Genomic DNA, 23,680 nt, shown 5'->3' on the forward strand with positions numbered 1-23,680 from the left:
TGTACCAATTTGCAACCCCACCAGCAGTGGAGGAGTGTTCCTCTTTCTCCACACCCTCTCCAACACCTGCTGTCTCCTGAATTTTTAATCTTAGCCATTCTGACTGGTGTAAGATGAAATCTTAGGGTTGTTTTGATTTGCATTTCCCTAATGACTAATGAAGTTGAGCATTTTTTAAGATGCTTCTCCGCCATCCGAAGTTCTTCAGGTGAGAATTCTTTGTTTAACTCTGTACCCCCATTTTTTAATAGGGTTGTTCGGTTTTCTGGAGTCTAACTTCTTGAGTTCTTTATATATATTGGATATTAGCCCTCTATCTGATGTAGGATTGGTGAAGATCTTTTCCCAATTTGTTGGTTGCCGATCTGTCCTCTTGATGGTGTCCTTTGCCTTACAGAAACTCTGTAACCTTATGAGGTCCCATTTGTCAATTCTTGCTCTTAGAGCATACGCTATTGGTGTTCTGTTCAGAAACTTTCTCCCTGTACCGATGTCCTCAAGGGTCTTCCCCAGTTTCTTTTCTATTAGCTTCAGAGTGTCTGGCTTTATGTGGAGGTCCTTGATCCATTTGGATTTGAGCTTAGTACAAGGAGACAAGGATGGATCAATTCGCATTCTTCTGCATGCTGACCTCCAGTTGAGCCAGCACCATTTGTTGAAAAGGCTATCTTTTTTCCATTGGATGTTTTCAGCCTCTTTGTCGAGGATCAAGTGGCCATAGGTGTGTGGGTTCATTTCTGGATCTTGAATCCTGTTCCATTGATCCTCCTGCCTGTCACTGTACCAATACCATGCAGTTTTTAACACTATTGCTCTGTAGTATTGCTTGAGGTCAGGGATACTGATTCCCCCAGATTTTCTTTTGTTGCTGAGAATAGTTTTAGCTATCCTGGGTTTTTTGTTGTTCCAGATGAATTTGATAATTGCTCGTTCTAACTCTGTGAAGAATTGAGTTGGGATTTTGATGGGTATTGCATTGAATCTGTATATTGCTTTAGGCAAAATGGCCATTTTAACTATATTGATTCTACTGATCCATGAGCATGGGAGGTTTTCCCATTTTTTGAGGTCTTCTTCCATTTCCTTCTTCAGAGTCTTGAAGTTCTTGTCATACAGATCTTTCACATGTTTGGTAAGAGTCACCCCAAGATACTTTATACTGTTTGTGGCTATTGTGAAGGGGGTCATTTCCCTAATTTCTTTCTCAGCCTGCTTATCCTTTGAGTATAGGAAGGCCACTGATTTGCTTGAGTTGATTTTATAACCTGCCACTTTGCTGAAGTTGTTTATCAGCTGTAGGAGCTCTCTAGTGGAGTTTTTTGGGTCACTTAGGTAGACTATCATGTCATCTGCAAATAATGATAGTTTGACTTCCTCCTTACCAATTTGTATCCCTTTGACCTCCTTATGTTGTCGAATTGCCCGAGCTAGTACCTCAAGTACAATATTGAAAAGATAAGGAGAAAGGGGGCAGCCTTGTCTGGTCCCTGATTTCAGTGGGATTGCTTCAAGTTTCTCTCCATTTAGTTTGATGCTGGCCACCGGTTTGCTGTATATTGCTTTTACTATGTTTAGGTATGGGCCTTGAATTCCTGTTCTCTCCAAGACTTTAAGCATGAAAGGATGCTGAATTTTGTCAAATGCTTTTTCAGCATCCAATGAAATGACCATGTGATTTTTTTCTTTGAGTTTGTTTATGTAGTGGATTGTATTGATGGATTTCCGTATATTGAACCAACCCTGCATTCCCGGGATAAAGCCTACTTGATCATGGTGGATGATCGTTTTGATGTGTTCTTGGATTCGGTTGGCAAGAATTTTATTGAGTATTTTTGCATCGATGTTCATAAGGGAAATTGGTCTGAAGTTCTCTTTCTTTGTTGGATCTTTGTGTGGCTTTGGTATCAGTGTAATTGTGGCTTCGTAGAAGGAATTGGGTAGTGTTCCTTCTGTTTCTATTTTGTGGAATAGTTTGAAGAGTATTGGTGTTAACTCTTCTTTGAAGGTCTGGTAGAATTCTGCACTGAAACCATCTGGTCCTGTGCTTTTTTTGGTTGGAAGACTTTCTATGACTCCTTCTATTTCTTTAGGCTTTATGGGACTCTTTAGATGGTCTAGTTGGTCCTGATTTAATTTTGGTATTTGGTATCTGTCAAGGAAATTGTCCATTTCCTCCAGATTCTCCAGTTGTGTTGAGTACAGGCTCTTGTAGTAGGATCTGATGATTTTTTGGATTTCCTCAGTTTCCGTTGTTATATCTCTTATGTGCTTCTCAACCATTAGAGATTTCTCTTTTGAGAATTCTGTATTTAGCTTTATAGCCCATTTTTTAAAGATTTATTTATTTATTTATCACGAGAACACCGTAGCTGCTTTAGACATACTAAAAGAGGGCATCAGATCCCACTACAGATTGTTGTGAGCCACCAATCATGTAGTTGCTGGGAATTGAACTTAGGATCTCTGGAAGAGGAGTCCAATGCTCTTAACAGCTGAGCCATCTCTCCAGCCCGGCTATCCCATTTTTTAAAAATTGGGTTGTAATTGGGTTTTGTTTGCTGGTATCTAATTTTGTGAGCTTTTAATATATTTTGGATATCAGTCCTCTGTCAGATGTAGGGTTGGTGAAGATGTTTTCCCATTCTGTAGGTTGCCATTTTATCCTATCGATGGTGGTCCTTTAGTCATACAAAAGCTATATTTTAATTTATAATATATCAATAATATTATTAACAGAATTGTATTATTATAATAGTAATTACATTATTATTAATACCAATATAACATAATATGTTATGAATATTCTAAATATTGCATATCATTATGCATATATGCCATGCTTACTGTATATACTACATATATTATATATCATATATTATATATTTATTATATTATACCTAATATATTACTTAATAATATACTTAATATATTACTTATAATATATAAGTACTTATATTATTATATAAGCAATTATAATATATAAATACTTAATAATATAATTAAGTATAATTTATTATATTATACTTAATAATTATAGATTATATTACATAATCTATATCACATATATATGTTATATATATGATATCTATATAACTATATATCTATATGAAGGTTCTAGTATATTATCTTTCCATACTACTCCTCAAGTGTCCCTTAATTTCAGCTGTCTCTCCCAGAGGAGTTGGAGGACAATAAGCAATCAAGGCTCTCTAAATCAACATGAGCAAAGCTCATATAAACTCAGAGACTGAGGTTGCTTGCACAGAGCATGCACAGGTCTGCACCATGTCCTCTGTGCTTATGTTAGTTTCCAGTCTAGTGTTTTTAATGTGAGTCCAGAATGTGCAAACAAGTGGGTCTCTCGTTCTTGGGCCTTCCTTTGGATTCCTTTTGTTGGTCTGTCACTTATCTCTGTTGCGAGGGGAAACATTGGTTTTCTCCAATGGGAATGACCCTGAGTATATCAGGCACTCCAGGGCCGACATGATGTTTAGGAGCAGTTGAGCAACATATAGTGGACTTAACAGTCAAAGAATAAATTAAAAAATAAAAGGAAAGGAAAGGAAAGAAAAGGCAGAGGATGAAACAGTAAACATGGCCAGGAGACGGAACAAGAATTTTCTCTTAGACTGAGGGAAAATAATGCATGTATGTTGTCAGGAAAGCCACCAGAAACCGAGTGTCGGAAGGGGCTAAGTCTAAGTGGATCTTGCAGGAGCCCTCCATGCCAGGAGGGATGGATAACAGTTGATGGCTTTGGTGGTTGAGTTCACAACGAACCTAACACACCTAGCTACAAAGTGGTATGGACACATGGAGGGAAAGAGTGAACCAACACACCAATCATAATCCACATAACTATTTAGCAACCACACGAGGTGCTGGACAAGTATCTCTGTGGTAGACAGTCTGCTTGGCATGTGTAAGACCTTACATCATCAGCACTGCAAAAACAAATAAACAAACTTATGAATGCTATTTGGGCAATCCGGGAGGCCTGCAGCCATGAGGGACCACCAGTCAGGCTCAGACCTCAATTCCCTGCCTGCCAGCTCTTCTGGACAAACCTAGCAGAGGTGAGTTCACCCTGTGCCCTTTGTACTCTTAGACCCCAGCTCCCCTGCATGCCTGAGGCCACCCTACCCATACCCGCAATCTTGGAGGTCTGTGGTCATAAGGGAGGGACCACCCGCTCTGCCTGCATCTCTGGAAGCCTGATGTCCCCAGTGACAACTAGAGGCCTGAAGCCATCAGGGAATACCAACTCTGCTTGTATCCCTGGAAGCCGTAACCATCCGGGACAACCAAATCTATCTGCAATCGCAGAGGCCTGCTGCCATTAGGGACCACCAGGTCTGCCAACACCAGGGACAACCAGATGTATAAAGGTCAGCAGAAGAACACAATTAATAAAAGCCAGGGCACCACCAGAACCCAGCTATCATAGTACAGCAATTGTACTAGGATATTGTAAAACACCCAAAGCACAGGGAAATGACCTTTAATCTAATCTTATGATGATAGAAGCCTTTAAAGAGGAAATGAATAAATCCCTTAGACAAATACAGGGGAATACAATCGAACAGGTAGAGAGGCCTTTAAAGAGGAAATGGATAAATATAAAGAAATACAGAAAAATAAAATCAAACAGGTGAAGGAAATGAATAAAACTGTACAAGACCTGAAAGTGGAAATAGAAGCAATAAAGAAAATACAAACTAAGGGAATCCTGGAGATGGAAAACCTAGAAAAGGAACAGAAACAACAGCTGCAAGCATTGCCAACAGGATACAAGAGAGAGGAGAGAGTCTCAGGCGTAAAGATATGACAGAAGAAGTTGACACATTGGTCAAAGAAAATGCTAAATCTAAAAAGTTCCTGACACAGAACATCCAGAAAATTTGGGACACTATGAAAAGAGCAAACCTAAGAATAATAGGAATAGAATAAGAAGACTCCCAGTTCAAAGGTCTAGAAAATATCTTCATCAAAATTATAGAGTAGAACTTCCAAAACCTAAAGAGATGCCTATAATCGTACAAGAAACTTACAGAATACCAAAGACATTGGACCAGAAAAGAAAACTCTTCCACCACATAATAATCAAAACACTAAATGAATGGTTTATTTGTAGCATTACATTTTTTTTTTTTTAGTCTTAAAGAATATTCTGCTAATTATACAAAAGGTTTTAGTATCTTTTGTTTTACCTACCTTTAGGAATCTATTTGTGGAATATTAAAATACAGAAAAGAAAAGCACATACTTCAGAGTGTGCATTTCTGGGTACACAGATCAGGCAAGACTAAACAAAGCTTGAGATTTTCTGGCTTAGGGATTCTAGCACTGCAACTACAGCCACACAAACAGTACTTGGCCTCTGTTCTCATTTACTTCTGTTTTTCTTATTTTTATTTTTTGCCTATTCTTTTTTTTTTAGAAGATTCATTTTGAATGTGTGTGTGTGTGTGTGTGTGTGTGTGTGTGTGTGTTTAAGAAAGAGAGGTGCGGGGGGAGGGGGAAAGGAGTGGGGTATGCAGGTGCTTACCCAAGCCAGGAGTGTCAGGTTCCTCCTGGAGCTGGAGTTGTGATCTGGAGCTGCCTGTGACCCACCTGCTGCAGATGCTGGGTGCCAAACTCAGGACAACCATTAGATTGATCGATGTGGACTCTTAACTGCTGAGCCATCTCTCCAGTTCCATGTTTTCATTTTTAATGACTATTTTCCTATCAAGTTATTTTAAATATCTTACAATGGAGAAATGTTTAAATGTGTAATGGCTTCATGGGACTTTTTTTTTTTTTTGATACTGATACCCAAAGGGGGAAAAAAAAACTTTGACTACAATAATAGATGAAAACTCTATCAAATAGCGCGCAGGTACAATGCTTCTGTTGTAAGAAATCGTAAACTCAGACTGAGTTGGTTAGATGAAGATCTGAAGCTGGATGTAGCACCAAATGCCTGTGATTCCAGCAGCTAGGAGACAGAGGGAGGAAGATCAGGGGTTCAAGCAGCCTCAGCCACAGCATGAGTGCTAGGTCAGCCAGGGTGATGAAAGAATGTCTTTTAAAAATAAAGTGGAAAAAGGAAAACGGTTGGTTTCAGTAAAGACTGTGTTTTTACTTCCTTTAGATGTTGCAATATGTCGCCTAGAAACAAACATAATTTGTTGTAAAACAGCTTGACTAAAAGGGGCTTCTAGGGCTGTTTCTAAGGGCAGAGGGAATGCTTTTTACATAAATTTACTAGCATATTTTATTCTTATATGTCATGGACTTGTAGCACAAGGATCTGTTCTTAGAACAAAAGCTCTTCAAAAAACTGCCCAGTAATGCTTGTTACATGGGCTGTGTTACGTGGGCTGTACTTAAAATCATATAAAGTCTCAGAAAACAAAAAACTGATTGAAGTGAAGCCCAGAAAAATTGTACTGCTGCTGCAGTGATCTGGGGGAAATCTAGACAATCTGTTGTGGTTTCTTTCCTAGACTTAGAGTGAAAATATTATTAATAAATTTCAAAACCCTTTAAGTTTGTCAAAATGTAAAGCTACGAAAGATACCAAGCACTGCATGGTGACTTCTTTCACACACATCCATGACCACACTTACATAGGCATGATGTCATCTTAGCCCATATTTTAAAAATACGCGGTTAAAAAAAACGTTGCTAGAATACTTCAGCAATGCTTGATACCACTAATATCTTGAGTGTTAAAACATGATCATGTCTTTTTATTTCCTTGGTACGTGGGCTTGCAACAGAGACCTCACACCCAGTAGGCAAATATTCTAACCCTGAGTTATATTCCTGGGTCCTTTAACAAATTATTTTGAGGCAGGATTTCTCTGAATGCTCCAGTTGACATTGAAGATGTAACCTTCCTGCCTTAGTGTCCCAAGTAGCTACTAAGTGTTTGCCATCATGCCTCGCTGTGACATGCTTTTTACAACCGATTAGTTCAAAGCAGAGAGGAAGGAAAGTCTGTCCACTGCAGCTGGCTGGTACGGCTGTTAAACGTTTCTTTACACCAGTAGGTTCTCCCACTTGTATTCATGGTGTCTTCCCATTCCTTACTCTCTCTTCTACCCTCACGCTAACCCTGGGTCTTAGTTCCCACTCTCACTCTCTTTCTCCTTTGATTTAATTATGAAAGAAATTAAGCATTTAGTGTGTTTAAATTTCACATAACTGGGGGAAATTAGTCACTGATTACTGTGATAGTTTGGTATGTTACTTTTGAATCTCTTATATGCTGAGGATCAGAGCAAAGACTTGATGACAGAAGATTGAAGTCCTTTGAGTCCAAGGACATTTACGGACAGGAGATGTTTGTTCTCATCTAGTGTAGACTACATGCTCACCCCATTTGCCATCCTGAGCCCTCTGCTCCTTCTACAAGCCTTCTATTCTCCCTACAGGGGAAACCATTTCAGGCTCAGCTTGCAGCCTTCATCTTTAGGGGGATACGCAGTCATTGCTTTAATGGAGCACTAGGCTTCGTTCTATAGAAAGTCACAGAGGCCACAAGTCAGACACAAGAGATTTTAGTCTTAAAATGCTTACAAAAGGACAGAAAAAAAGGATTTCCAGAAAAAAATATGACCAATTTGAAACATATTGTACTTAAGTCAATATAGCAGTAGACCAGCCCTTAAGGCACTTTTAAAACCTGCGTGACATTGTTGATCCATATATTCTGATAACGTCTCCTTTTGGAAATCTACAGGTAGAATGTCACCCATACCTAAACCAGAGCAAACTTCTGGAGTTCTGCAAGTCCAAAGACATTGTTCTAGTTGCGTACAGTGCCCTGGGATCGCACAGAGACTCAAACTGGTAATGAGACTCTTGGACTTTACTTCTTCATGCCAATAGTTTTATGCTGACAATACATTTTAAAAGAATAACTTTCAACCCCATGGCAAAGTTACACTCAAGAGTGCAGCCAGTTCTTGGTGTCCTGGGTTCATTAGTGTTCTTTTTTTTTTTTTTTTTTGGTTTTTTTAAGACAGGGTTTCTCTGAGTAGCCCTGGCTGTCCTGGAACTCACTCTGTAGACCAGGCTGGTCTTGAACTCAGAAATCCACCTGCCTCTACCTCCCAAGTGCTGCTCATTAGTGTTCTTTACTTTGACTTTATCTGTGTCTACATGTTTCCTGCATGAATAACTTTAAAAGGGATTTAAAGACACAATTTACAGAGGTTAGACTGCATATCTCCTAGCCATGCCATTTTGACAAGTGGGTAGAACATAAAACCCACATTCATATCATTTCCAGAAATGTTTTGTTTCTACAACATCTAGTTTTTAATCCAGGAAGTGTTTAGAACTATATTCCTTCATAATATCAGAGATACTGTTTTATGGAAGCCAAAAAGAGAACTCCCAGGAGAAAATATGACTATCTTTTGAAGTGGTGATACTGACATGCCAGGTGCGCAACATGTTATTAAAGACTTTTCAAAGGATAAATACAGCTGAAGTCAAGAGGATATGATTATATGTACATTAACATGTTAAAATTAACTTATTAATAATTAATAATAATAATGAATAAGTTTAAAATCCATAGGCTTAGGAAAACAGTATTGCTTATTTATTAGTGAATTCTGAAACCAATTTTAAGTAAAGAGATAGCGGGTTTGTATATGCATGCACTGATGGACTTTTTATCAACTTGATACAAGCCCAGACTTACATGGTAATAAGGATAAGGAATCACAATTAATAAAAACTAGTCTTCATAAAATTGGCTTATTGGGAACACTGTATGGTGTTTTATTTACTAATTATGATGTGGAAGGGCCCAGACTGCTGTGAATTGTGCCCAGTTGTGGTTCTGAGTTGATTAAGAAAGCAGACTGAGCAGCCCATTAGGCATCATTCCCCCACAGCCTCTGCCTCAGTTCCTGCCATGCCTTCTTTTGATGATGGACTGTGGCGTGGAAGTGGATGACAAGATCTCTCCTTCCCAAGTTGCTTTTGGTCTTGGTGCTTTATCACAGCAATAGAAACAATAACCTAGATGAGGCATAAGAAAGAAGGTTTTTGATGGCCATGGAAGACATGGTCTTTTATTCTCTGATTTTAATAGAGTGTAATGATTAATGTAGAAACTTGATTTTCTAAAGTCAAACAAAATGAAACAAAAGTTAATTAATAATAATAGTAGTAGTAATAATAAACTTATATATGTCTTTTGAAGTTCTTATTTCGTTTGGGGCAGTTTTTTTTTTTTATCACTTTTAGACAATTAGTTTCTTTACTATTTCTTTTGCTCCAGAGAAGTTGTGCCTATTCTACAGAAACCCTGTGCTTGAACACGATGGGCGTGGCTTGAAGTCGGGTCTTGCAATGTAGAGCAGGCTGGCTCCAAGCTCATGGATGGGAACCTTTGCCTTAACCTCCTGTCTTAGTCAGGGTTTCTCTTCCTGCACACACATCATGACCAAGAAGCAAGTTGGGGAGGAAAGGGTTTATTCAGCCTACACTTCTGCATTGCTGTTCATCACTAAAGGAAGTCAGGACTGGAACTCAAGCAGGTCAGGAAGCAGGAGCTGATGCAGAAGCCATGGAGGGATGTTCCTTACTGGCTTGCTTGCCCTGGCTTACTCAGCCTGCTCTATTATAGAACCCAGGACTACCAGCCCAGAGGTGGTACCACCCACAAGAGGACCTCCACCCTTGATCACTAATTGAGAAAATGCCCCACAGCTGGATCTCATGGAGGCACTTCTCCAACTGAGGCTCCTTTCTCTGTGATAACTCCAGCCTGTGTCAAGTTGACACATAAAACCAGCCAGTACACCTCCTAAGTACTGGAATTACAGACACATGCTACTGTCCCTCTATGGAATTCATGTATCTATGATTTGTGGCCAGTGTGATCACAACTACTGGTAATGCATTAAATTTTATAGCAATTTCCATGACTTACTGCCTGTTAACTTTGTTTCCTATTCTTTCCGTTATTTGAAGTTATCAAAGAAAAATTCTAGAAATAAGCACTTTTAAACTTTAAATTGCATATTATTCTGAGTATCCTTACCAAAGACACTCCATGCTTGCCAGTCACTTGTCACTTGTCTGTGTTCTTGGGGCAACAGTTCTAGCATGGCAGGGCTTGTACTCGGTTGACCCTTATTTTACTTATAAAGGCTCAAAAGCATAGGGGTAGTGGTGTTTGCAGTCTGGAGAGAAGCACTTGCTTCATGTGAGAATGGGAAAGTTCTCAGCTCAATGAAAGAAAAAATGTATTTAAGGAGGTTACTAAGATCCATGCTGAGAATGAATCTTCTATCCCTGAAATTACCAAGAAGAAAAAGAAAATTCACACTAGCTTTGTTATACCACCAAATGGAAGGTGCACTTATTGAAGTTGGAAAGTTCATATATGTATGTGTACACATATATGTGCATGTAGGGATCAATGTTATTCCAGACCCCCTGAAGATTACAGGCAGTTTCTGTATGTCTGAAATATTCTGTTGCATAGATACATGTCCTATTCAGTGTTTATCTTCTCATCTATCGATGACCAACTTAGTTGTTTACAGTTGCTTCAATTAAAAAACAGATCCCTATAAATATTCCCAAGGTTCTGCTTTGACTATACTGGATTGTATTTATGGCTGTCATTGGTCTGGGAATACGGGCAAGGGGGAGAGCCAACCTATTCCAGATTTCTCATCTTTCTGTGAGTATGTGTGTGTGTTCATTTTCTTTTCCTTCTTCAGGATCAGCAGTGATAGCCCGTATCTCCTAGAGGATCCTCTCTTAATGACCATTGCCAAGAAACACAATCGAACTCCAGGCCAGGTTGCCCTGCGTTACCAGCTGCAGAGGGGTGTGGTGGTTCTGGCCAAGAGCTTCAATGAGAAGAGAATCAAAGAGAACTTCCAGGTAAAAAGCCCAAGATCATCTCTCCAGAATGAGACATGGAAGTATTTCCCATCAAATGGGAGCTGCTGTTCATTCATCCCAGGGCATGGCTTCTGTGTGCCACAGACATCAGCTTAAACAGGTGACAGAGAAAGTACTGGGCAAAGCTGGGCAGTGGTGGCGCACACCTTTAATCCCAGCACTTAGGCAGCAGAGGCGGGCAGATTTCTGAGTTCAAGGCTAGTCTGGTCTAGGACAGTCAGGGCTACACAGAGAAACCCTGTCTTGAAAAACAAAACAAAACAAAACAAAACAAAACAAAACAAAGAAAAAAGGAAAATATAAAGGCTGGGTTTTGTTGCCTCTACACCAGGCTTTGCCTTTTACAAGTTCTTTAACAAGGTGCATTTCAACTCCATTACCTCATTTGGTTATGGGAGTCTTTTCAGATGGTAGAGAACTAACCTGAAATACCTCCATTTCTGTTCTTCACATTCTTTGCTTTACAAATCACCGTTTGTATTAAACAACAAGTTGGATTAAGATTAAATCCAAGTAGGATTTCTGGTTAGTTAAACCACTGGAATATTCCAATACATTTTATTTTTATTTTGTTTTTAACTCCACTGTACTGGGCATGGCTCTGTGTGAGTTTTTCATTAACTTACAATTATTTAGTTGTCAGGCTTTCTGGAGTCTGGAATGTTACATGTGGCCACTTTCACTGCTATTATTGGCATTTCTCTTGGGAGGAAAGCCTGGCTAAATCTATAGACTGACCATATAAAGAAATCAGTGATTAAAGTTATTGCTTAAATGCTTTCTCATGTGTGTCCTAGCTAGAACTCTCCTACCAATCAGTGGCTTTTAATTTATTTTGTTTTTAATCTTGAAGGATTTAAAAAATGCCATTTAATTTAGTTTCTGTATATGTGCATGTTCGAAGGCACACTTATCAGCACACAGTGGGTGGTCAGAGGATTGTCCTCTCCTTTTACCATGAGGATCTCAGGGGTGCAGAAAGGTGGCTGTGAAGACTGTTACCTGCAGCTGGTTCCAATGAAAAATATTCACCATAGATTGTTTTAAAACGTCAGCTAAAAATTTCATCATGAGCACAATATTTATAAAAGGTAGGTATCTTAATTAGGGTTTTACTACTGTGAACAGACACCATGACCAATGCAAGTCTTATAAAGGACAACAGTTAATTGGAGCTGGCTTACAGGTTCAGAGGTTCAGTCCATTATCATCAAGGCTGGAGCACGGCAGCATCCAGGCAGACATGGTGCAGGAGGAGCTGAGAGTTCTATATTTTCATCTGAAGGCTGCTAGTGGAAGACTGGCTTCCAAGCAGCTAGCATGAGGATCTTAAAACTCACACCCACAGTGACACACCTACCCCAACAAGGCCACACCCTCTCATAGTGCCACTTCCTGGGCCAAGCCTACAAACCATCATAGTAAGCATTTGGAACATTGTATAAAAATGTTGTTGCTGCTGGTTAAATTTATTCTTATGAATGAATTCAATATTTGAACATACATTTTATTCTTAAATCGTTCAGAAAAAAATTAATTTTCTTTTAAAATTCAACAATATGTTAATAGATGACTCTATAGCCTCCTTATTACCTAATGAATACGCATTTAATATAGACTCTTAGTAAACAGATGGATGGGCAATGTCTTGGTTTCTTTTTCTGTTGCATACTACAGATAAAAATTCCCCGACAAAAGCAGTTCCAAGGAGAAAGGGGTTCCTCTGAATCATTTTTCAAGGGTATAGTCTATTGTGGTAGGGGAATCTTATTGACAGGAGCCCAAAGGAACTGGTTATATTGTATTTACAGTTAAAAAGTAGACAAGGTTGAATGCATTCTCAGATCTTCTTCTTCTGCTTTATGCAGTCTAAGATGCCCTGCCCAGGGAATGATCCTATCTACAATTAAGATGAGTTTTCTCATATCAGTTAATATAATCCTATACTGGCATGCCCCAAGATCAATATTACAGATGATTGTAGATTTTGTCAAGTTAACCATCACAGATTATGTTAACATTATTGTTAACCATCACAGATACTTTTAATAGACAAATGAATAAATAGCTATATATTTAATTTTCACACACACACACACACACACACACACACATATATATATGAGATATAATTTGATGCCAGTTTGGGCTACATGAGATTCTCTTCCAAATTAACAAAATCACCTGTTATACATAGTATGTAGGTAGACAGATAGATGGGATCCTGTAGGGTTTTTGTTTGTTTTTGATGTGAATATATGTGGTGTATGTGTCACTGTGTATGCTCTGCAGTGTGTGTTCTCTTTACTCTCTGCTTTGCTGTCTTGAGGGAGGCTCTCTCACTGAAGCTGGGTGTAGGCAGCCAGCCAGCATGCCTGAGTAGTCCTGCTGGCCCCTCCGTCCTACAGTACTGGGGATACAGACGCAGTCATGACTTCCTTTTTGTATTGGTGCTGAAGATTTGAACTCAGGTCCCCATGCTTATGCACCAAGTGATTTCACCCACTGAGCTATGATTACATCCTAAGATCTTAAATTTTTGTTGGATTTTTCCTCGTAGAGGTAATGGGCTTAGCATATTTTACTGAAGATCTCTGCTTTTATTTTATTTTTTTAAAAAAGGTTTATTTATTTGTTTGTTTGTTTGTTTATTTAATATGAGTACCCTGTAGCTGTCTTCAGACACACCAGAAGAGGGCATTGGATCCCATTACAGATGGTTGTGAGCTGCCATGTGGTTGCTGGGCAGTGCTCTTGACCACTGAGCCATTGCTCCAGCCTAGATCTCTGCTTTTCTATTAAAACACTTTTATTGGGCACTCCATGTTATCAAATACAAAGATGGATTTGAGATTTTGCTCAAATGGTAGAAAACAATTAATACATGATCCATTAACTCAGTGATGATTAGAAAGGTTCTTTTGATAAGAAAGAATAGACATAGATAATGTTTGAGAACTATGAGGTAACCTAGTAGTATGACTAAACAGTTTACTGGGGGATGATTTTTCTTCAACTCAGTCAATTCTTGCAGAGGAGTTATACTATGCCCTATGATTGGGTTCTATTCAAAACTGGATCAGAACTCTAGGGTGGTAAAGGAAAAAAAGTTCAGCAAATTTTGATGACACTAAATCTAGTATTTAATTTAGATTTGAAAATATATCTGGGAGTCCTTTTTTTTTCCTGCCTTACTTAGGAAGATTTGCAATTGATAAGTCTTTGGTGAAGTGAATCAGGGTAGGAAAGGAAAGGAGGGGTTACAATACTCAGCAAAATGTTCTCAGACCCATACCATCTAGAAGCCAGTGGTGGAACAGAAATGCTTCTCTTAAAGCCACCTTTGTTGCATCCCTTTATAGTCCCAGATACAATGCAACTTCTGTTGTCTGTATATTTCTTTGTTGAGGTTTGGTCTTTTTGGCTGTATATTGTAATGGTAAGTGTGGGCCCCTAAGACCTGGTTGCTCAGATACAAGAGAGTCTACAGTAGACCCAAGTGAGTTATGTGACTTTGTCCCCAAGTTATTTCTGATTGGTGAATGAAGATGCTGACAGCTAATAGCTGGGCAGAAGGGACATAGGTAGGTTTAGTTAGGTTAAGCCCAGGCTTGTGGGGTTGGAAGAGAACCCCAAGAGAGAGAAGAAGGTTAATGGAGGAGAAGCTGCCTTTCCTCCATTGGGTTAAGTGAGTTGGTGAAAATGTGACCCTGAGGGTCAGCCAATTGGAGGTAAGAGCAGCCCAGATAATACACAGTAAGTAATAACTCAGGATTACTGATAGGATAATAGATTTTAACACTGCAGAGGGTAGATCTGTCAAGCTCTAGTGTTAATCATGGCTTATTGTAAATAACAAAAGTTGTGTGTCTATTATCTGGGAACTGAATGATCAAAGGCTGAGCATAAACCCTGTATTGGGATTAAAAATGTCAATATTTATTTATTTATGTATTCATTTATTATTTATGATTTTGTCTTTCTAGGTGTTTGACTTTGAATTGACCTCAGAGGACATGAAAGCAATTGACAGCCTCAACAGAAATTTTCGATATTCTAAAATGTCATTGTAAGTGACTCCTCTAGACCATTTCATAGGTTGTTTGCATTTTGTAACATGCAGGTGAGCTTTGAAGATGTTCTGTATGATGCATGGAGCGGTCAATGTGTGGCTAAACATTTGGTTTTGAACGGGTGAGCTTATTACATATGTAGCAAGTCAAAGAATAATAGTGATAGATAGCAAACATGATTGAATCATGCACTGTAAATATCCAGAAGTTGACTGAGAGAAGGCTTTCAACACAACCAGCCTGAGATGAGGCTTCTAGGCAAAAGGGTAAATAACAGCAAGAAGGTAACATTAGCAAACTGGAGGCTTACAAAAATCCAGCAGAAACCTTCTGGGGAAGTCAAGGCAGTCAACTAGAGTTTCTAATAGAGAGTCCCGCGCAGAGGAGAGTGGCCAGCCCCCTTTGGGTGAAGATTCCCACTAGAACAGATGATCAAAGACAGAGATTGTGTTATCAAAACGGGTGCTTACAACACTGAGCAGAAACCAGAAGGGGATATCAAGATCTACCACTGCCTGGTGGTAAGGAATTAAAGTCAAATACAAGACTCATCAGAACTAGGAGATGCCAGGCTCTGCTGCTCAACAGTATCTTCACCGGCACCCTCTGAAATTGTCTTCTGGATAGCTCAGAGTTCAAAGCAGGGAGAAAGAAACAATGAAAACCTTTCAGAGCATTTCTCATGATGAGATGAACTCAGGAGACAGACGGTCTCTTGGCTGGATAGGGGCTGTTTGCTTAACGTCCTTGAGTACTGTAAGCAGAACAGCGGAGGAGGGGAGGGGACATATCTTGCCCTTGGCATTTCTTGGCAGTTGCAGGCATTCTTCCCATGGGAGTAAACAAAGTTCTATGGGAACTGGAGTTCACATAGCAGGACGGTATGCAAAAGTCTGTTAGATGCAGTCACAGGGGAAGCTGGGGTAGTTTCCGTGGCTGAGTTCCCTCTTTCCCACTATAGGCACTTTTATGTTATGGAAACCTCTAGCTGCCCTCAAAGGCATGATATTTTCATTCTTGGGTTCTTTCATTGCTTTCTTCTTTCCCTATAAGAGTTTGGCAGGGGGTAGTGGTGGTGGTGGTGGTAGTGGTGATGGTGGTGCAATGACTATAAATAAGGGACCTTGGAAGATAGGTTGAGACAAAATACTTTGGGTCTCAAATGAGGGAATGGACAACTCTGCTTCTAGAGCCAGCTTCTTAGTGAGCTCAAACAACATATGATAACTTTTCAATATAATGTCATTTCAGAAGACATGTGTGGAGCAAATGACTTATTATAGACCTCAGAAGAGAGAGATTTCTTCTGAAGTTCATAACATGTAGTCAGACTCAGGATCAGCACCATTTCAAAACTGGTCCTGCTGGGTCTGCAGCTTAGTTGGTACAATAATTCCTAAGCACTCACAAAGCTCTCACTCTGATCCCCAGCCCCATATAAAACCAGGCACGTAGCCTATGCCATTATTTCCAGCACCTGGGAGGTGGAAACGGGGGAACAGAAGTTCAAAAGACATCCTCTATTATTCAGTGACTTCAAGGTAAACACAGAAAACATGTGACTTTGTCCAAAAGTAAAAGTTGTGTCTTTGTGGACTGACTTTAAAATATCTCCTCATGACCTTCGGTCAAAGTAAATGTCTTCGGGGCTAACCTGCCCATCAGGCACAGAGACCAGACTAACTATGGCTCATGACACAATAGGAGGCCCAGGGAAGTGTTTTCTCAATAATGTGTATTAAAACCAAAAGAAGTAAAAGAGAATTCAACACTAATGAACACACAGTAATATATCAAACCTAGTCTAGCTTTGTCTATGCCAAAGCAGTGTAACATGTACTTCAAATAATCTTTGTGGAAGATGGGCTCTCAGAGGTGTAAGTGGAAGCTTCCTTCTCTCTCTGTCCAATGGCATTTGCCCTGTGACAGCCCTTTTCCAAGACACACCCTTTGCTCCCAAACATTCCTCAGCTTCCCACCCCCCTATCTCAAGCCCATTTCCTTATGTACATGTTCTCACTAACTTGAAACATAGAAATCATGAAACGGGGCTAACGGGATGGCTCAGGGTCCAGGAGCTTCTCATGCAAACTCAAGAAGTTGAGTTCAATTCCTGGAAGGCAGAAGGAGGGAATGGACTCTACCGAGTTATCCTTTGACCTCCATATGCCTGACTTGGCACAGATATGTTAATAACAACAACAGCAGCAACAACAACAACAACAACAACAACAACAACAACAACAACACAATTTTAAAAAGAATCAGCTGATCCACAACCTCAATCTCTGATGCATCCTATTGCATTTAGCTAGATAGTGTCCACTGAAGTATAGCTGGGTCCTCAAATTTTGGACAGTCATTGTTTTGCCTATCAGAAGTGTGACTAATGAGTGAACAAGTATTTCTTTTTCTCTTTCAGTGCGATGGATCACCCTTACTATCCATTTTTTGAGGAATATTGAACACGAGCTGCTAAATATTTTGGAGACTTTCCTCCTTCCAGGCAGTGTGTAGCTGAGTTTGGTGGGGTGGCTAAGAAGCAGTATCCTTGTCTTGTGCCTGTCTAATGTCACAAAACTACGAATCACAAGTGAGGCCATTTGTTTTTCCTGATGATTAAAAATTACAGAAAATTACAGAAAATTACAGAAAAATTATAGAGAATTTACCAGATAAAAGGAAATATTTGGTGTAGTTTCCTTGATTTCTATGCAAGTTTCATGTATACATTTTTATTTACAAAAATTAAAATAAATTTCAACAATTGGACTGTATACTTTTTGAATGTATTTTTCAAGTTATTGAACAATATTCAAGAAGTTTAGAGCACTTTTCTGATTGTGAAGAAATGGATATTATCAACTTATTTGATTTTTTTTTACATATCAGAGCAGGTTTGGATAATTTTATTAGTTGGCAGTGGCATAATTTGTTTTTCTAGTTAAACTTTGTTGAAGTTTTATTTTTGATTTTTTGAACCTTCTTTTTTCATTTTCAGGCACTGTTTTTGTAATAAACTAGGAAAACATATAAATGTATGTAAGTCTACTGAAATAAGTGGGTTATGAACAATATAATACCAGAAGCATTCAATGAGAAATGGGGAAAGGGGTTGGTATGCTGAGGAAGGCTGAGAGGTTGAGTGTGGACTACTCTTGCTGTTTGGTTCCCAGCACCCACGTTGGCATGACACAAGTGCAACTCCAGTTCTAGGACACCTGAGTATCTCTGTTGGCATCTGTGGGCACACGCAATCATGTGAACCTACATGGTTCCTCTGTCTTAGTCAGGGTTTCTATTCCTGCATAAACATCATGACCAAGAAGCAAGTTGCGGAGGAAAGGGTTTATTCAGCCTTCACTTCCACATTGCTGTTCTTCACCAAAGGAATTCAGGACAAGAACTCACATAGGGCATGAACTTGGATACAGAAACTGATACAGAGTCCATGTAGGGATGCTGCTTACTGGGTTGCTTCCCCTGGCTTGTTCAGCTTGCTCTCTTACAGAACTCAGGACTAACAGCCCAGAGATAGCACCACCCATAATGGGCCCTCCCACCATTCATCAACTAATTGAGAAATGCCTTACAGATGGATCTCATAGAGGCAGTTCCTCAAGGGAGGCTCCTTTTTCTGTGGTAACTCCAGCTTGTGTCAAGTTGACACACAAAACCAGCCAGGACATCCCCTCCCAAACATCCACATAATTAAAAAGTAAAAATGACACAAAAGACATAGAGAGAAATCAGTGCATATCTATTGGACAGTAATTCTGCCTGGTCTCTGACATTTTTTTCTTTAAAAATTTTACTTTTTGAATTTTTCTTTTTCTTTTTATTGTATTTACTTTGTTCTTTGTATTTACTTATTTTTCTTTCTGTGTTCCTTGTTTTATCAGTTCTTTGTGAAGTTTGTATGTTATTTTTAGACTTAACAATCCATTTTCTTTGTTTTTATTTATTTTTGTTTGTGTTTCTTTTTTAAAATCAGTTTTTTGAGAATTTTTTATGTGTTGTGTTCAGACTTACCAATCCCCCTAGTTCTTCTCATATCCATTCTTCTTTCCTTACCCATACAACTTTGTGACCTAAAAATAAGTAAACCAATGCAAACCAAGCAAAAGAACTCTCAAGATCAATTTGTACTGCCAAAATAAACTTAGATGTTTATTCAGTTGCCTTCAACTGAAGTGTGGTCAGCTTATAAGGGGGTGCATATGTAGAGGAAACTGCAGTACCCTCTCCTAGTACTAACAATTTTCTTGTGTTCTATTCAAAGGGGTAGGACTGTGTGACCCTCTACCTGCTAGCATTTCTTAGGTCACTTTACATGTGACAAGCAGAGGGACTGACTGCCCTTCATTCTATATCAGTTGTTCAAGAAGTTTGTATAGTGAACAGTCATGGCATGTACAGACAGCAGCTCTCTTCAAGGAAATAAGAAGTGTGTCTAGTAAAGTAAGTAACAAATCTTCTTGTTGAAGAGGCAACTATGCTTACCATCTCTTGCAAATAATATGGGTTCCCAATGCTCAAAAGGTTTTCTCTTTTTACTCAAGTGCCATTGAGTTTCTTCACTTCATGTTCTGGAAACTAAAGATGCAGGAACCAACTCAAAAGGGACCTGACTTTAGCCACAGATATTGTGTTACAAGTAACAAACCATTACTTATCTTTAACCATAGCAACTCTTATAATGGAAACATTTAATTGATGTTGGCTTACAGTTTAGAGGTTCAGTCCACTGTTGTCATGGTGGGAAGCATGGAGGTATTCAGGAAGACTGAGAGTACGCAGTGGTAGCTGAGAGTTCGAGAGTGCTACCTCTGGATGTGCAGGCAACAGGAATTGACTTAGAACACTAGGCCTAGCTTCAGCATCTGAGACCTCTAAGTGACACACTTCCTCCAATAAGACCACACCTTGTAAAAGTGCCAGTCCCTATGAGCCTATAGGGCCATTTTCACTCAAACTACCAAACTAAACCTGAATGTTCAGGGTTTCTACCACCTGCACAAAGCATGTTTGCAAGTTGTGGAGAGCTGTGCAGTACTGCACCTTCTTATTTGGTTGTGGCTGTTGATCTACAGTTGTTTCCGCATATGTGGACCTATCTGCTTGTGCCACGTGGCTCACATGGGTTGGCTGCCTAGGGGGTTCTTAAGCTTTGCACGGGTGTTTCCCGGGGTCAGAAGTCGGAAGTCAGAAGTCAGAAGAAGTCAGAAGTTAGAAGATTGTTCAAGGTTCCTGAATAAACCGCTTAAAGGTTCGTGTGCTGCGTCTTTCCTCGCTGGTCGAGATAGGTACCTACAAGTGGTGGCCCATGTGGGGAACCTCCATCTCTTACGACTCAGAACTTTTTTTGCGGTCAGGGCAGCTGGCTGGTAAGTTCCCGGGTGAGTGGGACAAAGTAAAGTTCTCAGTATTGAGAGACTATAAAGTTCCCAAGGTAAGGTGGGACAATAAAGACCGCCGAGAGTGCAGCTAGTTTGCTGTGCCCCATAGATAAAGGGAGAGCAAGAAGTTCGCTAGACGGCGAACCAAAAGGAAAGGGGATTCGCACTTGAATGAATGTGATACCATTGCACCCTGGTTCGCTGTATCTGGAAACCTAACGATTGCTTGCTGGGATAAGTTGGGAAGAGATCTTGATTTTGCATGGAGCCAGGGGACATTAAAAGGTGGTGTCCACCTGGTTTGGAGGTTAATAAAAGGCTGTCTCGAGGATCAAAAGTGCAGTGAGGCAGTTGAGAATAGGCAGACGGCCTTAGAGATGTTACATACAGGAAGAGAGATCAGAAAGGGCCAACAGTGAGAAGGGAGAAAAGCAGAAGGCTAAGCTTTACGCGGATCTCGAAGATCTGGAGAGCTCTGAAGCTACAGATTCCGATGAGGAAATTCAGGCCCTCATCGAATGAATAGAGAGGACTAAGATCAGGAAGAAGGAAAGGTAAAAGGAGAAAGAAAAATCTTGGACAGATGCCGGGGCAGCGAATGCTTGTGTACCCATTGCTCCGCTGCTGTATCCGGAGGTGGGGTAATCCGCCCCGGCTACATGTTCGGGGTGGTTCTTTTGTCCAGGGACCTGGAAGCAAGTCCGCACCGAGTTTCAGCTTGCATACCCTGTGTTTCAAGATCCCCAAGGGCAGAGGTATCACGAGCCCTTGGAGTTTAAGACTATTAAGTCGTTGGCTGAGTCAGTTCGTACTTATGGCATCACAGCTTCTTTTACAATGGCCCAGGTTGAAGCCCTCAACAGACATTGCATGACGCCCGGTGATTGGAGCAACTTGGCTCGTGCATGTCTGAGTCCGGGACAATATCTGGACTGGAAAGCCTTTTTAATTGAGTATGCTAATGAGCAAGCTGCCGCCAATCAAGCAGCCGGTAATCATGCTTGGGATAGAGACATGCTGCTAGGACAGGGTAGATTTGCAAATCAGCAGACAGGATATCCTGCACAGGTGTTTGACCAATCAAGACCCTGTTTATATGCATACTGCTAATTTTTTTGATTCCTGGCTGTTGTGTAGTATAAATGGTAGTTGCACAGAGAATGGTTGAACTGTACCAATAGTATGTGCTTTTATACACTTTGCTGGAATGCTAGCTTGTATCCCTTGGCTATAGTCACACGGATGCCTCCGTACGAACCTGTTCTGGTGGAGGCACCTAGCAGTATGGCCTTGCTGACACCAAAAGTATCACCACTGCCATAGCTGCTGCCATTACAATGGCAGCGGTTGGAGCTACTGTCTCAGCTATGGCATTGTCAAGCTCGATTCAGACAGCATCCACTCTAACAAGAGCAGCAAACTTGTCTATGTCTCTGTCCAGCTTTCTTCTGCAGAATTGGTCACTTGAATTTGAAGATACCTTGAAGGAGTAGAGATTGGCAGTGACTCATGTGAATTCAACCAGAGTGGACATCTCCTTTGCATCGGGAATATCGGCATGGATGGCCTCTGCTATGAATCATCTGAAGGAATGGGCGGGCATGGGGGCTTTGGCAGGACTCCTAGTGCTAGTCTCCCTTGTCTGCCTGTGGTGTCTTTGTAAGATTAGAGTCACATGAAAATGCGACACAGCTATGGTCATTCAAGCCTTTACAGCCATTGAGGCAGGACAGTCCCCACAGACATGGTTAGCCACCATGAAAGCTTGATCTACGCGCTCAGGATGCGAGGCTAAGCACTGCACTCTTGGCCAGTGGCTTATGGTTGGAGAAGAGCATGTCTGATTGCATGTAGGTCAACACCTAAACTCCTGCCTCTGAGAAAAGGTGTTGGGTGGGTCTGATGACTGCTGGATGGATGATATCTGAGTAGGCATCTGCACAGTGTCCTAGACATGATTTTCAGAGATCAGACCTCTACTCTTGCCTGTTGCACTTTATAAACAAAAAGGGTGAACTGTGGAGAGCTGTGCAGTACTGCACCTTCTTATTTGGTTGTGGCTGTTGATCTATGGTTGTTTCTGCATATGTGGACCTATCTGCTTGCGCCCACGTGGCTCACATGGGTTGGCTGCCTAGGGAGTTCTTAAGCTTTGCAGGGGTGTTTCCCGGGGTCAGAAGTCAGAAGTCAGAAGTCAGAAGAGGTCAGAAGTCAGATGTTAGAAGATTGTTCAAGGTTCCTGAATAAACCGCTTAAAGAAGAGTTCGTGTGTTGCGTCTTTCCTCGCTGGTTGAGTTAGTTGCAACAGCAAGTCAGATTAAAATCTCAGATCTTTAATATTCTTTACAGTTAATTGGAGAAAATTCAGGAGTGGGATGAATGAATAGTTTGGAGGAATTGGAATATTAGGTGCTATTTCCTTCCTTCCTTTTCTGAAACAAGGACTCTACAAAGCTCTGGATGTTCTAGAACTTACAATGTAGACTGGGTTGGCCTTAAACTCACAGAGATCTGCCTGCCTCTGTTTCCTGAGTACTAAGCAAGGTTTAAGGTGTGAGCAATAATGCCCTGTTGTGTTTTCTTTCTTTTCATACGATATTTTTATTAATTCCTTGGGAATGTCACAATGCATACTATACCCTGTGATCATGCTTGTTCCTTCCACTTCCCCTAATTCCTCCTAGAGCCACACTAATCTTGCCTAACTTCATGTATTTATTTTTATATTTTCTATTAAAAAATGTTGGAACCCTCTGAGTAGAGTCTGTGCTGCCTACACACTCAGCGTAATTCACTTGCCAGGGGGTCACACGCTTAATGAAAACCCCTCGTTCCTCCCCGAACCAGCCATCACCTGTCAGTAGCTCGTCAACTAAGGTGGGCACTATTTTCAATAGGTTGAGCAGTGATGATTCCATTGAAACCTAACTAGGAGAAGTAACTATATTCACCAAACCCTAGTGCCTATGTAAGCTTTTGTCTCATGTATCAAGTGCAAAAGGCCTCTATGAGATTATGTTTTTAAGGCTGCTGTCATCCTATTTTATGCTACCCACTGCTTGGCTCACTTCTTTTATCATCACAGTTTAGATATCTATTCAGAATACTGCGTCATCACCTTTCATTGTTACTGTAAATAATACTTGCATCCACTTGTCTTTTTCTCTTTGGAATTCCTCTCTTAATCAGGCACTTCTTATTTATTTATTTATTTATTTATTTATTTTTCCTGGACAAACAGCTCAGTTGTGTGTCTTACTGCTCAGAGCAAGGGCTACA

At 40.2% G+C, this 23,680-nt stretch overlaps 1 protein-coding gene across 1 annotated transcript in view; it reads left to right on the forward strand.

Annotated features, from left to right (window-relative positions):
• The window catches only part of LOC127664685 (aldo-keto reductase family 1 member C15), a 28,384-nt gene extending 10,675 nt beyond the window's left edge, over window positions 1–17,709 (forward strand). Inside the window, exons 6-9 of the mRNA XM_052156781.1 lie at window positions 7,733–7,842; window positions 10,743–10,908; window positions 14,916–14,998; window positions 17,425–17,709. Coding sequence (XP_052012741.1) covers window positions 7,733–7,842; window positions 10,743–10,908; window positions 14,916–14,998; window positions 17,425–17,467 — 402 coding nt within the window. The 3' untranslated portion in view covers window positions 17,468–17,709. The remainder of the gene's footprint in view (window positions 1–7,732; window positions 7,843–10,742; window positions 10,909–14,915; window positions 14,999–17,424) is intronic.
• Window positions 17,710–23,680: the final 5,971 nt, after the last annotated feature.

The sequence above is a fragment of the Apodemus sylvaticus genome, chromosome 14 (genome assembly GCF_947179515.1).
Source record: "Apodemus sylvaticus chromosome 14, mApoSyl1.1, whole genome shotgun sequence".
NCBI lineage: Eukaryota > Metazoa > Chordata > Mammalia > Rodentia > Muridae > Apodemus > Apodemus sylvaticus.